This window comes from Salmo salar, chromosome ssa16 (assembly GCF_905237065.1).
Source record: "Salmo salar chromosome ssa16, Ssal_v3.1, whole genome shotgun sequence".
NCBI classification, from domain to species: Eukaryota; Metazoa; Chordata; class Actinopteri; order Salmoniformes; family Salmonidae; genus Salmo; species Salmo salar.
In genome coordinates, this window is record NC_059457.1 from 52,459,778 (window position 1) to 52,478,319 (window position 18,542).

Genomic DNA, 18,542 nt, shown 5'->3' on the forward strand with positions numbered 1-18,542 from the left:
ACTGACCCGTCTCAGTGTCTATATAGACTGACCCTTCTCAGTGTGTATATAGACCAACCCGTCTCTGTGTCTTTATAGACTGACCTGTCTCAGTGTCTATATAGACCGACCTGTCTCAGTGTGTATATAGTCTGACCTGTCTCAGTGTCTATATAGACTGACCCGTCTCAGTGTGTATATAGACCAACCCGTCTCTGTGTCTTTATAGACTGACCTGTCTCAGTGTCTATATAGACCGACCTGTCTCAGTGTGTATATAGACTGACCTGTCTCAGTGTCTATATAGACTGACCTGTCTCAGTGTGTATATAGACTGACCCGTCTCAGTGTCTATATAGACTGACCCGTCTCAGTGTGTATATAGACTGACCCGTCTCAGTGTGTATATAGACTGACCCGTCTCACTGTGTATATAGACTGACCCATCTCAGTGTGTATATAGACTGACCCGTCTCACTGTTTATATAGACTGACCCGTCTCAGTGTGTATATAGACTGACCCGTCTCACTGTTTATATAGACTGACCCGTCTCAGTGTGTATATAGACTGACCCGTCTCAGTGTGTATATAGACTGACCCGTCTCAGTGTGTATGTAGACTGACCCGTCTCAGTGTGTATGTAGACTGACCCGTCTCAGTGTGTATATAGACTGACCCGTCTCAGTGTGTATATAGACTGACCCGTCTCAGTGTGTATGTAGACTGACCCGTCTCAGTGTGTATATAGACTGACCCGTCTCAGTGTGTATATAGACTGACCCGTCTCACTGTTTATATAGACTGACCTGTCTATATAGTCTGCTTTTCTCTTGTGGTGGTGTTCTTAAAAAACATTGGATCTGTAACTGATTCCATATTGTTTCTGTACAGTATATCATATCATTTGTTTGTTTTTGAATGATGAGCGTGTTATTAACTAGGTAACAAAACGGTAAGACAATTCAAGGCATAAATCAAAAGAATAAGACTGCACTTTCTTTTACCAAGTAGTGTGTTGAAATCAAGATTTCATATGATTGGTTTGAAAATATACATACTGTACTCTTCACTGTTAAAAAAATGTTTCATCGTACAAAATGGTGGATGTTTCCTTAAAATGACTGAGAATACAACTAAACACTTCCCCAGCAAATCAACCATGGTGCATTCTGATTGAAAAAACACTACTGTGTCTAAAAAAAAAAAAGAATGGATGAGAGAGTCACCTACAGGAAGCGGCAGCAAGGCGTTGTTGGCATATAATGATTTATTGAAATATGAGGAAAAAGTCCATCAGCTTTGAAAGAACTCCCCAGACCAGGAAGTGACATGAAAGGGTGCAAGTATGACAGCGTGGGGTTCATAGACAAGCAGAGGGTCAGCACGTTCAGGAGTGATCCGTGTGTTTGAGGACATCCAAGGCAGCTGTAGAACTTTACCAGAACACACAGAATGAGAAGGGACTGATAGAGATTGTCAATCAATACTAACACAGTTAATTATGGAAGCAGATTCATGCCAAAACAAATACAAAAATATAAACATTGAAATAAATGTATATTTGAGCGTTGTTTGTTTTTCACCATAGTGCATCGGTAAAAAGACTTGATCGATTTTGACATCGATGACTTCAATGCAGACGATTATATACAGTATATACTTGACAGGTTTGTGTGTATCACAAATGATTGGGGGCCATATGAAGTCAGTGTTTGGTAAAAGTGTAAGACAACATCAATAGAATTCTACAAACTGACATTACAGAATGCCAAACTTCAGGAAGGCTGGGGGGGAAAAACTGTTTGTTCAGTTACGACACATCACATGTAACCACGGCTCAAACTTCTGGACGGCTGGGGGGAAACTGTTTGTTCGTTCAATCACGACACATCACAGGTAAGCACAGCTCAAACTTCTGGACGGCTGGGGGGAAACTGTTTGTTCGTTCAATTACGACACATCACAGGTAAGCACAGCTCAAACTTCTGGACGGCTGGGGGGAAACTGTTTGTTCGTTCAATCACGACACATCACAGGTAAGCACAGCTCAAACTTCTGGACGGCTGGGGGGAAACTGTTTGTTCGTTCAATTACGACACATCACAGGTAAGCACAGCTCAAACTTCTGGACGGCTGGGGGGAAACTGTTTGTTCGTTCAATTACGACACATCACAGGTAAGCACAGCTCAAACTTCTGGACGGCTGGGGGGAAACTGTTTGTTCGTTCAATTACGACACATCACAGGTAACCACAACTCACGGGACCAATGCCGTCTTTGGTATAGAACAAACGCCACTGAAATGTGAAGGTAGTTGAAATTCATTACGAAACAACTGAAGCAAGGACAGTATCAGTCATACCCATTAACTTAAATACAAGAATTACACTCCTCTACATATTTATTGAGACAATGAAGCTACATTTTAAAATGTGGCTCAATACTCCAGCCTTTTAGATTTTAGATAAAATGTTTCATGTAAGGCGACAGAACAGTCAGCTTTTATTTGAGGGTATTTTCATACAGTCAGGTCCATAATTATTGGTACCTTTTGATCAAGATAATTTTGACCCCTATCTTTAAAAAAAGCAATGTTTTATTAATTGTTAGACAAAATATATTTCTCTGAGCAATTGTTTTAGTATAAAAGAATGATGGAGTAAAAAGAAACATTTTACATTTTCGCTTCACTGTCCAAATACATGTGGAGAGGAGTGTATTTTTTAAAGCTCAGACTCCTATAGACAATTAATAAAAACGAAAGTATCATTATGAAGATCATTGTTTTGTTCCTGAACTGCATTGATAATAAGTAAAAAAAACATAACATGCAACACTAAACAAATATATTTAGATTTGTCGCCTTGTGCTTATAACACACAAAGGGACAAAACCAATAAGTTAGTTTCATTTTTAAGCGTAACCAGTGACATATACCGACAGGTAGAACATTGAAAAATAATAATAAAAAGTTCTACAAAAAACAAGTGTCCGAAACTCTTACACAATATGCAAAAACATTTGAATGCCAAAAGAAAAAAACAGTTAGAAATGACATTTTAAGTGAGATTCCTTTCTGATTTTTAGTGTCTCACAACATAATTAAGTACTGGTTAAAGAAACAAAACGCTATAACACTGTACACACCAAAGAAAGCATACCAGAATCTATTTTGTGATTTTTTTTTCTCGATTTTTTTGTAAATCATTGCTTTGCAATTTACTTCCTCACAGTTCTCTTCCACGGGACAGCTTGAACGTAAACACCTCTTGAATTATTGAATTTTTTAAATGTTTATAACATTAATACTTTATATATATTTGTACATAATTTCATTCACATCTGCACGGTTAGCTAGCATGGTAATGAAATAAGGCAAGACTCACATGACTGTGACATCACAAATTTATAATACTGATAGTTAAGGTTTTGTTACATTTTTGTTTGATGTTCTGCAGCAAGCTTTGGTCTGTTCAGACAAAAGGCAGTTTCTCCTCCTAGAGGGGGGGGACAACCATAAAATTATTTTCTAATTACTTATCTATGTTGTGTAAAATGTGTTTTACTTCTGTAAAGAACCGTTTTGGGAAGGTTGGGGGGAGATTATAGGGTGGTTACAAAGAGGAGCATCAATGACCAAGAGGAGGAAATAACTGCCATTTTCTAAAATGTTTATTTTTTTATCTTATCTCTTTTTGTTCCGTCAAGTTTTCATACATTTTGTTCGTTGTTTTTTCTTTTCTTTTTTTATATAATTTATTTTACGCGGGATCAGAAAAGACTTACTGACCGTCATATGAGTCTCTGTCGGGGTCTGACCTTTTCAGCTGTTTTCTATTGCTGTCTGTCTGTCTGGCCTATTAGCCATGCAGACTGTGTGTCTTTGAAACAGGTGACTAAAGAAACTCTTGCCCGGCTGACAGGCTGCTCTGGTCTGCCCAATACAGTACCCAATACAGCCCAATACATTACCAACCCTGCCAACCATGGCCCAGTCTAAAAAAAGTGTGCTCCAAATTCCTTCAGCCAAAGTCCCTGCTCCCCTTTGAAGCCCTCACCACAGACATCATAGGGTCTGTGATCATAAGGTGGTTGGCTCTCTCTCTCTTCGTTGCTCAAAACCCTTTAACAATGTGAGAGGTTTAGAATACTCATTGGTTTTGTTCATTCAGTTACAGTCCATTGGTCCTTGTATCACCTTGATGGTTTGTGTTTTTATTAAAAGCAGTCAAAAGGTATCTTCCATGTCCCATGAGACGAATGGACAGTTCTCAAGCATTTCAACTGTTTCTCTCTGTCTCTGGAAGCTTTACCCAGGGCTCCAGATGCATCTGTCTTAGAGTGCAGGGATGTGTGTGTGTGTGTAATATATATGCGTATTGTATGAATTTGAACGTGTGTGTGCCTTAATGTGTGTATATGTGTGTGTGTGTGTGTGTACGTACGTGTACGTGTGTGTGAGTGCCTAAATGTGTTTGTATGTGCGTGCGTGCGCATGCGTGCGTGCGTGCGTGCGCATGCGTGCGTGCGTGTGTGTGTGCGTGCGTGCGTGCGTGCGTGCGTGCGTGTGTGTGTGTGTGTGCACAGCATGTGTAAGTGTGGGTGTCCATTTCTGCATGTTCTTTTGCCTCTGTTTGCATGCCAGGATGGTTGATCATTATGATAAATGAGAAGGACTGATGCCTCCTGCCCCAGAATCACTAAGTCTAACTTTAAAATGGGAGGAGTCGGTTCTGGGTCGGTTTCTGTTCTGCAGGTAAGGACTTGGTCTCAACCAACAAAACAGAGTCCGTTCTGAGTCGGTTTCTGTTTTTGCGGGTAAGGGTTTGGTCTCAACCAACAAAACAGCCAAACGATCAGGATCCCATCTGCAGTCTCATCAGGCTCTCTTGGCGTGTAGCATCTCGATGAGCAGGTTGTTACAGGGCACGTCTCCGTTCAGGTGCTTGTAGTACAGGTACTCCTCGGCCTGGAGGCTGATGGCCCGGATCTCAGGCAGCCGCAGGAGCAGCTGGCCAAACCTGTCTGTCTGCTGGGGGTAGTTGCACATGACGTAGTCCAGCAGCACCGCGTTCACTTGCTCCTGGACGCTCTCCACCAGGTGGAAGTTCTCCAGGTTCTTCACGTCTGGAAAGAGGAAGCGAGGAGAATAGGAAATGGTGGTTAACATGTTGAGGTAACTGAAATTGTCAATATCAACAAAACAGAGTGGTTTTGTGTTTATCAATTATTTCTCAGATGCAAGTTTAAAAAATAAAAACCTGCAGACATCACATGATACCCTTAGACTGAGTTTAGGTCCTAAAAAGTGCCCTAAACGTACACCTTAATGAAAGTATTGAAGAGGCTATCATATCAGTCACGGAAAGTAGCCAAAAAAACAAAATGGATGACATCACAACATCATGTTTACGTTTAGATGGACATTTTCAACCCTTAGTAAATGCTCTGATCAAGAGACTGAAACAAAGGGGACAACGTTGTACTCTGGATGATTTTTAATCAAAAAAAAATATTCAAAATTCACACCCCTGTATATTTTCCCCTCCGGATCCTCTCGAGAATAAGATGGAAAGAGAATGAAATGAGAAAAAAAAAACTTTTCCTCTGAGAGTCTCTCCCCAGGAGTATAGGAATTATATAGGTCACCATTACAGCCAATCGCAGACTCTTTAAGACTCATCCTTCCCCATTTTAAAATGAAACACCTAGACAACTGTACTCATGGAGTTGCATTGTATGGACATCTATGACAACATTTGGAATTGGAATCAAATCTGTAAATGCTTCTGTGTGACGTACATTATATATACAAAAGTATGTGGACACCCCTTTCAAATGAGTGAATTTGGCTATTTCAGCCACACCCATTACTGACAGGTGTATAATATTGAGCACACAACCATGCAATCTCCATAGGCCCATTGGCAGCAGAATGGCCTTACTGAAGAGCTCAGTGACTTTCAACGTGGCACCGTCATAGGATGCCACTTTTCCAACAAGTCAGTTCGTCAAATTTCTGCCCTGCTAGAGCTGCCCCGGTCAACTGTACGTGCAGTTATTGTGAAGCAGAAACGTCCAGGAGTAACAATGGCTCAGACGCGATGTGGTAGGCCACACAAGCTCACAGAACAGGACCGCAGAGGGCTGAAGCGCGTATCGCATAAAAATCATCTGTCCTCGAATGCAACACTCACTACCGAGTTCCAAACTGCCTCTGGAAGTAAAGACAGCACAATAACTGGTCGTCGGGAGCTACACGAAATGGGTTTCCATGGCCGAGCAGCCGCACACAAGCCTAAGATCACCATGCGCAATGCCAAACCTCGGCTGGAGTGGTGTAAACGCTCGCTGCCATCGGACTCTGGAACAGTGGAAACGTGTTCTCTGGAGTGATGAATCACGCTTCACCATCTGGCAGTCCAACGGACGAATCTGGGTTTGGCAGCTGCCAGTAGAATGCTACCTGTCCGAATGCATAGTGCCAACTGTAAAGTTTGGTGAAGGAGGAATAATGGTCTGGGGCTGTTTTTCATGGTTTGGCTAGGCCCTTTAGTTCCAGTGAAGCGCAATCTTAACGCTACAGCATACAATGACATTCTAGACGATTCTGTGCTTCCAACTTTGTGGCAATAGTTTGGGGAATTTCTGTTTCAGCATGACAATGACCCCGTGCACAAAGCGAGGTCCATACAGAAATGGTTTGTCGAGATCGTTGTGGAAGAACTTCACTGGCCTGCAAAGAGCCCTGACCTCAACCCCATTAAAAACCTTTGGGATGAATTGGAACGCCGACTGCGAGCCAGGCCTAATCGCCCAACATCAGTGCCAGACCTCACTAATGCTCTTGTGGCTGAATGGAAGCATGTCCCCTGCAGCACTGTTCCAACATCTAGTGGAAAGCCTTCCCAGAAGAGTGGAGGCTGTTATAGCTGCAAAGGGGGGGACCAACTCCATATTAATGAGCCCACTCAGGTTGAGCTCTGGGAGGCCCTGTTCTCTCCGTGCTAATATAAAGTGATGGGGTTGTCATGCCGGGCTGACACACACACTAAGATCAGCCTTCCCACCCCGCCCAGCCAACACTAGTGAACCAGCTGACACACACACTCCTGAAATGATCAGCCTCCTCGCTACTGACACACACACACACACACAGGCTCCATATATCTAATGCTACAATGTATCTAATGCTAACATGTATCTAATGTTACTATGTATCTAATGCTAACATGTATCTAATGCTAACATGTATCTAATGTTACTATGTATCTAATGCTAACATGTATGTAATGCTAACATGTATCTAATGTTACTATGTATCTAATGCTAACATGTATCTAATGTTACCATGTATCTAATGCTAACATGTATCTAATGTTACCATGTATCTAATGCTAACATGTATCTAATGCTAACATGTATCTAATGTTACTATGTATCTAATGCTAACATGTATCTAATGCTAACATGTATCTAATGTTACCATGTATCTAATGCTAACATGTATCTAATGCTAACATGTATCTAATGCTAACATGTATCTAATGCTACAAGGCTATGGTATGTCCTACAGTTTTTTGGCCAGTCAGAACATATAGTCAGCATGTATTAATTACAGTCATTTAGCCCACCGTTTTCATTCTCAGAGTGGAAATGTGGTTTGCAAAGTTCATAACCTTTGGTTTATTTCATAAACATAATTTACGAGTTTAGTCAAATGTTTTCATTGTCTTTTGTTTTGAGTGCTCCATGTAAGCAATGAGCAGGTGTCTGGTTTCTCTGTCCTGATAATGTTGAGGGAGCGTCTGACTCTGAGCACACATGGAAGTACCTGGCCTGCTGCACATTTGGGGATATCTGATTTCTGATTGTCTTAACTCCACCACTAATATTAAATCAAATCAAATTAAATTGTATTTGTCACATGTGCCGAATACAACAAGTGTAGACCTTACAGTGAAATGCTTACTGACAAGCCCTTAACAAACAATGCAGATTTTTTTTAAGTATGTAAGAAAACATTTCCTACAAAAATAAATGTATAATAAAATAAAGTTTAAAAAAAGGAACACAATAAAATACATATATAGTGGGTACCAGTACTGAGTCAATGTGAGAGGGTACAGGTAAGTCGAGGTAATATGTACAGTAGGTAGAGGAACTTTGCATAGATGATAACCAGAGAGTAGCTCTTATCCAGAGCAACTTACAGTAGTGAAGGAATTTCTTTTTTGTTTTGTACTGGCCCCCCGTGGCAATCGAACCCACAACCCTGGCATTGCACACACCATGCTCTACCAACTGAGCCACAGGGAATGATGACTCTATGATGATTCTATGATGATTCTATGATGATGACTCTATGATGATTCTATGATGATGATTCTATGATGATGATTCTATGATGATTCTATGATGATGATTCTATGATGATGATTCTATGATGATGATTCTATGATGATTCTATGATGATGATTCTATGATGATGATGATGATGATTATATGATGGTGACTATGATGCGCTGCACTGCTCTAGTACAGTGTGTGTTTATGTGGGTGTGTGTGTGCCTGTGTGTGTGTGTGTGTTCACACTGACCCCTATGTGACACAGAGAGGCTAAATAAGGCTAAGAGGAGGGCTCTGCCTATGACAAAAGACCCTCCAAACAAACATGACGTGCTTTTTCCTGCCTGCTGCCACTCTGTGTCCTCTGTCTGTCAGACCCCCAATCAACAGCTCCCAAATGAGCTCAAATCAATTGACTCGGTCAACAGAAAATAGGACTGTGAAGTACGGTGTAAATATTAGGACAAACAGCATGTAAGTGGATGTATGACTCTGTCCTAATATGGACACCGTAGCATAGAGACTAAATTATGTGTGGACTGTGGTGATGTATGTTTCCCATACCACTTTTTGAGTGGTGAAAAAAACATAATAAAAAAAATAGAATAACCTCTTCTTCAAAACATTTAACTGAATGTAGACTTCAGTATGGGCTCTTGTGACCAATTTGAATACATTTATTGTATAATTATGGAATTATTTGTAATAACGCAGGGTTTTATTCTGAATCAAAAAGGGCTGTGTCAATGGGCTGAAGTCTGTGTGGGCCTTGATCAAGAACACTTAGGCCCTCATTTTTGGATCTGGGAGAAAATGTTGCAGTTTTAAGAAAATGTTCTATAATTCTACACATTTTGGCTAAATGCTGTGTTCTTATGCTCAAACATTATCACAACATCAACAGGGGACTGAATGTCTAGCTTCTATTTTGGTGATTGTAAATTATAAATTATAGTCTATAATTTAAAAACATTATAGTTTCTATTTGGTTTTAGTCATTTAAGCTAACACTGAATACATTTTTCCATCATGATTTTTTATTTTTTTTAAACAACAATTTTTTTGTTGTTGTTGCAATGCACAAAAATGTCATCCCACAACCCACCTGGACCCCTGCCGCAACCCACAACTTGGTCCCGTCCCACAGTTTGGTAACCACTGCATTAGGATACAAAAAACAAAGTCCAGGTGTTTCAATCCATTTTCTTCCATTTGGTGCCTAAATAACACAACCCAGATGTCCTTGATGAAGACACTGACAATATGGTGACTATATTGACACTACGCTGTATCATTGTCTGTTATAAATGTGATCTCGATGATTCAGAGGGGACAAGACAGGGTTAGCTTGATCACTGGCAAAAACATGAGATGTTTCCATGGTTTTATTGTAAGACATTTCTCTAGGTGTGTGTGTGTGTGTGTGTGTGTGTGTGTGTGTGTGTGTGTGTGTGTGTGTGTGTGTGTGTGTGTGTGTGTGTGTGTGTGTGTGTGTGTGTGTGTGTGTGTGTGTGCGTGTGCGTGCGTGTGTGTGCGCGTGTGCACAACCCAAAACTACAGAGATTTACAGCCCAATGTCTCTGTAAGGCTAATTAGAGAAATGTTTTGCAAAAAAAAGCACATTTTAATTGCTAATTCTTGTCAGGCTCCTTTTCAAAAAAATTATGAAAGGGGCTTAACAAAGCACACTGATGATCGATGACAATAGCTTGATCTCTTTTCTCCTGCAAGCAAACCCACAGGTTTGCAGTGAAAGGAATTATCCCCAATTTCGTCATTCGTCAATAGCGAGAAAGAGGGCTTGATGATGCCATGGCGATGAAGGGAGGTTGTATTGTTGAATCATTCTGATTAACCATAGCCCAAAAGTCAGGTTGGAGCTAAGTACGACGGTAAGCACTCCTCCACTCCTCCTCCCCTCCTCTCCTCCTCTCCCTCCATTGAGTCACTAAGGGACTAATTATCAATCAGCCCAGTGTAGTCCAGCACCACGCTCAGTGCACAGATGGAAACCCTGAGGTCCTGTGGAATACACTGTTTCATTAGACAAGCGATCTATGTTACACACACTGTGGGGCGGGGGAGTGGGTGCTCTGGTTAGGAACACATCTGACCAAGAAATTACACTACCATGGGGTAAGTCTTTTTCTCTCTGACCATTTCTGCTGTAGAATTATTTACTAAACATATGAATGACAAAAAAAATATATATATAAAGGACAAGAAGAACAGGACGGATTCATATCAAGAGAAACAGTATTTACAAATGGTTGTTTTGGGGCTATTGCAATCAACACATACATTAGAAACTATTATGATATTCACTACCTAATCTTCCAATCTTTTTGTCACAAAAATAACTGTCAATAAAGCTTACATAACATGTGTCCTACAAGCAACTAAATGTGTGAGTGAACAATGAGCCAATCTGTTGGTGCAGTTCAGGGGGTAAGACACCCTCGAAAAATGGGTTTCTAACCTCAAGGGTCTTTTCCTGGTTAAATAAAGGTTACATTTAATAAAATGACCAATCCCTGCTAGGATTCACATGACCTCTCCATTCTACTTCTAGGCTAACTTTGTAGCTTTAAAACAATGAGATACACGGAGTGTACCAAACATTAAGAACAGCTTCCTTATATTGAGCTGTCCCCCCCTTATCCTCTCAGAACAGCCTCAGTTCGTCCGGGCATGAACTCTACAAGGTGTCGAAAGTGTTCCACAGGGTGGCTGGCACATGTTGACTCCAATGCCTCCTACAATTGATGTCCTTTGGGTGGTGGACCAGTCTTGATTCAGAAGTGAAACTGTTGAGCGTGAAAAACCCAGCAGGGTTTCATTTCTTGACACACTCAAACCGGTGTGCCTGGCACCTACTACCATACCCCGTTCAAAGGCACTTAAATATTTTGTCTTGCCCATTCACCCTCTGAATGGCACATATACAATCCATGTCTCAATTGTCTCAAGGCTTAAAAATCATTCTTTAACCTGTCTCCTCCACTTCATATACTCTGATTGAAGTGGATTTAACAAGTGACATCAATAAGGGATCATAGCTTTCACCTGGATTCACCTGGTCAGTCTATTTCATGGAAAGAGCAGGTGTTCCTAATGTTTTGTACACTCAGTGCAGAACTATATATGAACTCACTGCTGTCAATCATTCCTTTTTTCATAATTTGTTTTATTTAACTAGTCAAGTCACCTGCTAACCTGCTGGCCTGACTTCCAGGACGGGTCCAATCAGGCAGGGGGGCGGTCCTGTCAGGGAACCCACTGAACCCAGCACCCAGGTGGGAAGAAGGAGGCCCTGGGACGGTGAGGTGTGGGTGTGTGTGGGGTGAGGGGGGAGCTGATGCTGGAAACAGGGCAGTAAGAGGAGGGCAATGTCCGCCCGGTCAACTCCATGGCCCAGTGTGGTGACGTTTCTACTGCTGAGATGTTTCTATTGCTGAGTCACAACACACACTGCATGTTGTTTCCACTGACAGGAAGTGTCAGTGGATGAAACGGTGGGAACTGTTGATGTTCTACACACAAATACCGGTTAACGCATACCCACTCACTGAAACCCATATCCACTCACTGAAACGCATACCCGCTCACTGCATACCCGCTCACTGAAACGCATACCCGCTCACTGCATACCCGCTCACTGAAACGCATACCCGCTCACTGAAATGCATACCCACTCACTGAAATGCATACCCACTCACTGAAACCCATACCCACTCACTGAAACGCATACCCACTCACTGAAACGCATACCCACTCACTGAAACGCATATCCACTCACTGAAACGCATACCCCATTCACTGAAACGCATACCCACTCACTGAAACGCATACCCCATTCACTGAAACGCATACCCACTCACTGAAACGCATACCCACTCACTGAAACCCATACCCACTCACTGAAACGCATACCCACTCACTGAAACGCATACCCGCTCACTGATTCGCATACCCGCTCATTGAAATGCATACCCACTCACTGAAACGCATACCCGCTCACTGAAACGCATACCCACTCACTGAAACGCATACCCACTCACTGAAACGCAGACCCACTCATTGAAACGCAGACCCACTCATTGAAATGCATACCCACTCACTGAAACGCATACCCGCTCACTGAAACGCATACCCGCTCACTGAAACGCATACCCACTCACTGAAATGCATACCCACTCACTGAAACGCATACCCCATTCACTGAAACGCATACCCGCTCACTGAAATGCATACCCACTCACTGAAACGCATACCCACTCACTGAAACCCATACCCACTCACTGAAATGCACGCACACACACAAACATGTTCTACACTTCTTTGTTTCCTCCAATGGGCCGTCGCCATTGATCTGCCATAAAGATACAAGGTTGTATATACAGTACACACACTCTTTGCCAACACTGTCACGATCTACTCTACCGCTGGCTGCTAACAGTAGAGCACATGGCTGTCTGGACAAGGACCAAAGGAGGCTCTGGGAAATAAATTATTAAAAATATATTTTGGAGTTATTTTCATTAAATAAACACATACAGTGATGATTTTAAAAACTAAGAGTGCATGGGGGGCTTTGAAGGGATAGTTCAGGGATTTGACATTTTAGTCATTTAGCAAACGCTCTTATCCAGTGACATTGAGGAACAATTAGGGTTAAGTGCCTTGCTCAAGGGCACATTGTCAGATTGTTCACCTAGTCGGCTAGGGATTCGAACAATTTGAATATTTCTTTCTTACCTTAAAAGGGCAGGAAAGGAGCGAGGAGAGGAGAGGAGAGGAGAGGAGAGGAGAGGAGAGGAGAGGAGAGGAGAGGAGAGGAGAGGTTGAATGAGAGAATTGGGAATGCATTATCTAAAACACTGCACTACTCAAAATGACACCAATGCCCAATTCTACCTAAATCCAACCAGACTCAACCAGACAGTGTGTAATCAATGATACACACACACACACACACACACACACACACACACACACACACACACACACACACACACACACACACACACACACACACACACACACACACACACACTTTGCATCGTCGGAATCGTAATTAATCTCCCTGTCTTTCCTTCCTCCATTGCCAGGTAGGGCACAGTCAACTCCACTACTTGCATTAGCCATGGGCCCCCGTTCTCAACCCATCTGGCCCCCTTTCCTCACCCCTTCTGGCCCCCCTTCCTCCCTCCTTCTGGCCCCCTTTCCTCCCCCCTCCCTCCCTTCTTTATCCCCCCTCCGGGCGGTACCAAATGTCTTTCAATGAGTCGACCTTTTAGGGCACAGTCCCACTCCCCGGCCTGTGCTCTCTCACCTCTTTAATGCCATCAGAATTCAATGAGCTGTTAACCTCTAGCGCTAATACAGTTAGCGCTAACAAGGCTAGCGCTACATGGTTAGAGTTAATACAGCTTGCACTAACACATCTAGCACTACATGGTTAGAGTTAATACAGCTAGCGCTAACACATCTAGCACTACATGGTTAGAGTTAATATAGCTGGCGCTAACACATCTAGCACTACATGGTTAGAGTTAATACAGCTAGCGCTAACACATCTAGCACTACATGGTTAGTTAATACAGCTAGCACTAACACATCTAGCACTACATGGTTAGAGTTAATACAGCTAGCGCTAACACATCTAGCACTGCATGGTTAGAGTTAATATAGCTGGCGCTAACACATCTAGCACTACATGGTTAGAGTTAATATAGCTGGCGCTAACACATCTAGCACTACATGGTTAGAGTTAATATAGCTGGCGCTAACCTAGCAAGCCCAATCAATTGGCCACTTTGAAAATAATCACATGCTAGGTAGCAATTGTGTTGACAGAAGGAAACAAAATTAGATTTTGTTTTTATAAAAAGCAGGTAAAATAAATGTAAAGGTGTCATTGTTATGCAAATGTGACTTGGTATTGGTGGTTCTGGTGATGACGCTGGTGAGGGGAGTAACTGGTTTGCGTTCAGCATGCACTTCCACTGTCCCGGCTAATTACATGCGCACGAGAGAGAGAGAGAGAGAGAGAGCGAGGGCACGTCAAAACCTCCTTGTTTATGATAAAGTGACAGAAAATCATTGTTGGGTCAAGTATCCCCCTCTCCCCCTAAACTCCCGGAGCAGCAGAAATCCTGCCCAGTGTAAACTTCGACACCTAATGAGACCATTAATGGCCAGCTCCCATCAATATATTTCTCTCATTCTTTTTCGGACAAAATTTGAATGAATAATTCAACAAGAGTGCCGGGGGATGTATATTTTCTGTGCGAAGGACAGTTAATCCATAGTGTCATTTTTTTTCTCTTTTTCCTCACTCTTCACACATCCTGTTCCCCCTCTTCTTCCTGTTTGATGATGGAACAGAAAGAGGAGAATGCTGACTAAAGGAAGTGGTTGTATTTGTATCTTTATCACCCCTTTTATCTCTCTCCCTCTCTCTATCTCTCTCTGTTTGTGATTTTAGTCCCCTGTCACGTGACGTGGGAGTTGAATTTAGTGTAAATTGGAGGGTCATGTATTCGGCTTCGTTAGTCACCGTGGTCTCCTGTACCTCGGGGGGATGTATTGCAACATGGCATGTTTGGTTGTTTCCTGTCGATGTCGGCTTGATTTACAAGAGCATTGCTTCATTGAGTTTTTCCCGTGTAACGAAGGGTGTAAATAATAAAATAAATAAAAACAGCATAACAGGGATTCATAACAGCATAACAACTAAGAAACAACTCGTTTGGAGAAAAACAAATACAATATTCAGTCAATCACGGTCTCTTGCTTTGTTATTGATAGGTTGTCAGGAGCTGCACTGAAGGAGAAAAGTATTGCAAATCTGTCCGAAATCGTTTTCCTGATCACACCAGTTTTGGCTCGGGTGATTTGCAATAGCAAAGACAGTGGGTTGAAAGATGCTATCAGGAATGAGGGATCAGAGAGAGCGAGGGCATAACAGAGCCGACTACTTGGCAGAGGAAACTCTCTTATGTCTATCTCCTATAACACTGGCCACAGTATTAAAGTGAACGATCCTACACTTCTAAAAAAAAAATGCCTGGAATAACAAATACCTATGGACACCAATGACCCCAACGGCAGGTGCCACCACAGTACGACACTGCTCCAATACAGCTTCATAATATCATGTCCAAGTGTGGACGTGGCAAAGTCCTAGAACACACACCAGTTCCTCAGAGGAGGAAGGGGAGGACCATCCTGCTCAGTGAATTTCATTAAAAGAAAGGTATCCTTTTTAGATAAAACTATACTACGTAGCCTCAGCAGCACTCTGTAGGGTAGCACCATGGTGTAGCCGGAGGCTAGCTTCTGATCTCCCCTGGGTACATTGACTTCAATACAAAACCTAGGAGGCTCATGGTTCTCAGCCCCTTCCATAGACAGCCCTTTCCATAGACACAGTAATTATGATAACTTCCGGGGGATGTCCTCCAACCTATCAGAGCTCTTGCAGCACGAACCCTCATTCATCACAGAATCTATTTCACCGATTGATAAGACAGTAACTGCAAGTGTCCCTCTGCTTTCCTGTTTTATAAGGTCTAGGAGAGAGAGGTCTAGGAGAGAGAGGGAGAGGAACACTTTCTCCCTGCACCAACATCTGTAGTTCACTCGCCCCTAAATCACACCTGGTGGGTGGAAGAGGAAGAGGAGAGGAAGGAGAGATGAGGAAGAGGAGAAGAAGAGGAAGGAGAGATTAGGAAGAGGAGAAGAAGAGGAAGGAGAGATGAGGAAGAGGGGGAGAGGAAGGAGAGAGGAGGAAGAGGGGAGAGAGGGAAAATATTTGTTTTACTGAGAATTTTATCAGGGCATCTGTCTACTCAGTGTGGCCACTGCATGGCCCCTGCATGGCCCACTAAAGCTGGGCTAGGCTGCCAGACACCTTTTATTATGGTTACTGTACAGTACAGGCTTCCAGTTCTCATCAGGTTTGTAGTGGATGGGACTGTAGTCCAGTCAGGCTTCCATTTCTCATCAGGTTAGTAGTGGATGGGACTGTAGTCCAGTCTGGCTTCCAGTTCTTGCTGCATGAACTGACATGTTGTTCATCCAATCAAAGGATAAGAAAAGGAATCTAGTACTGAAAGCATAAGCTACAGCTTGCTAGCACTGCAGTGCATAAAATGTGGTGAGTAGTTGACTCAAAGAGAGAGTAGTTGAACAATGGCCTATTTATTGAAGTTGAACAATGGCCCATGGTCTATTTATTGCCTTACCTCCCTAATCTTATTACATTTGCACACACTGTACATAGATTTTCTACTGTGTTATTGACTGTACGTTTGCTTATCCCATGTGTAACTCTGTGTTGTTGTTTTTGTCGCACTGCTTTGCTTTATCTTGGCCAAGTCGCAGTTGTAAATTAGAACTTGTTCTCAACTGGCCTACCTGGTTAAAAATAAAGGTGAAAAAAAATAAAACACTTTTTAACAAATACATTTCTTCCAAAATTAAGGAGAAGCGAGAGAGAGAGAGCGAGAGAGAGAGAGCGGGAGAGCTAGCTATATACATTAAAAAAAATTATAATTAACTTTCACTTTCTCTTACTTAGCTAGTGTCAAATGCAGCTAGCTAGTTTAGCCTACTCAAACACCCGGGTCAAACAGAGAGGGATGCTATGTTAGCTAGTTGGCTATGACTATCTAACACTGGAACTCTTCCAAGTCAAGGTGAACTTTTGGTTTTATTAATGTATTGCCACCGGGGCCCATCGGTGTAACTGCTAAACTGATTGCTGCTGACAACACTGTACTGCAGGATTGTAGAGGATTTACTAACACGTTAGTTCTAGTAGCTATGTTGACTATGACTGACAAACGATCTAGGTTATGTCTAGCGGTTAGCAGTTATGATATGAAGGTTTGGCTTGTAAAGTTTTTTGGGGCCTGGTAAACAAGACAGCTGATGTGTTGTGCACAAGAAGTCCACAAGCAAAGGGAAAAGGTGAGAAAGGGAGAGAATGTAAATAGATGTGAGAAGGAATTATATATACAACGAGCTGTTTGATCTCGACCTGTGTGCACCTACGTTGTAAACTTTCATTCATAGGCTAGGCTGTAGCAACCCCATGATGGGTACAGGGAAAATTTGAGTATCATGTATTAGCCTAAACCTATCGATGTTACATTGAGCTCGGTGAATGGAATATGAATGACAGTCATCCAATATGCTTTAATAGAAATAAGGCCATGTTCATCAAAAATATAATCATCCTCCCTAATCTTAAACAGCACCAACCGCTACGGACATACACCCCCGTATTAAAGGAGAATGAAATTCCACTCTCCTTTCATATTCAATCCATTTCATTGACAGACCGATATGAATGAAGTGGGCGAGAAACACAACAAGGAAGGTGACAGACCCGGGATTCAAACTCCCGTCTAGAGGGGAAGTGGGCCAGTCTGGAGTCGGCAACTCTACCACTAGACCACACTCATGGCGGGTACTTGGCACCCCCATTAAAGTTATGTACAGTTATTCCGTCGATGGACACGTCATGGCCTTTGTCCTCCCTGTGACCTCTAACCTTACCAACAGTTGACCATTTTTCACACGCATGGGTGTCCATTTCAGCTCTCAGTATATTATGATTGATTGATACCTCCTTTGTCTAAATGCGTCTCTCGCCTCTTGGCCCTCCTGGCCCTTGTTTCCAACACTTGCCCCGGCCTGCAGGTTTACGTTACACTCAACAGCGAGCTCCACAGATGGCTGTGTTACTTTAAATACATGAGCACAAGTGGGGAAGGGCAGGAGGAGGGGTCTGTTTGTGGGGAGGGTGCCTGTGTGTCCAGAGAACAAGAGACACGGCCAGAGCACCTGTCAGATCATCTGTGCTTAAACCATTTAATCACACTCTCCAGTGTGTGACAGGGACAGCTTTGTAGATGACCACAGAGGAGGTAGGGATCGATGGAGAAATGACAGCTCTTATGCCAGGGCTTGTGTAACGTCCAGGTACTTAGCAGTCGATGCTAGCCCCTAAAACATGCTCCCGACATGTCAGGTGCATCCTAAGCGATATCTGCACTGGAAATATCAATCATGTGCTTTATTGAATTTCCATCTAAAACTATCCTAAAACCGGTACATTATATTACATTATGTAACATTACTATTCATAATTTCTTACCCCATTGGAAGCTGATTAATTAAAAATTCAGACATTAGGTAA

General features: G+C 42.4%; 1 protein-coding gene across 3 annotated transcripts in view; it reads right to left on the reverse strand.

Moving 5' to 3' along the window:
- Positions 1-1,229: 1,229 nt before the first annotated feature.
- LOC106574163 (nuclear receptor subfamily 5 group A member 2) overlaps positions 1,230-18,542 on the reverse strand; it is a 112,898-nt gene continuing 95,585 nt past the window's right edge. For all 3 annotated transcript variants that reach the window (XM_045697409.1, XM_014149826.2, XM_045697408.1), the window contains one exon: positions 1,230-5,107. In XM_045697409.1, the coding sequence (XP_045553365.1) occupies positions 4,860-5,107 (248 nt within the window). In that variant the 3' untranslated portion in view covers positions 1,230-4,859. The remainder of the gene's footprint in view (positions 5,108-18,542) is intronic.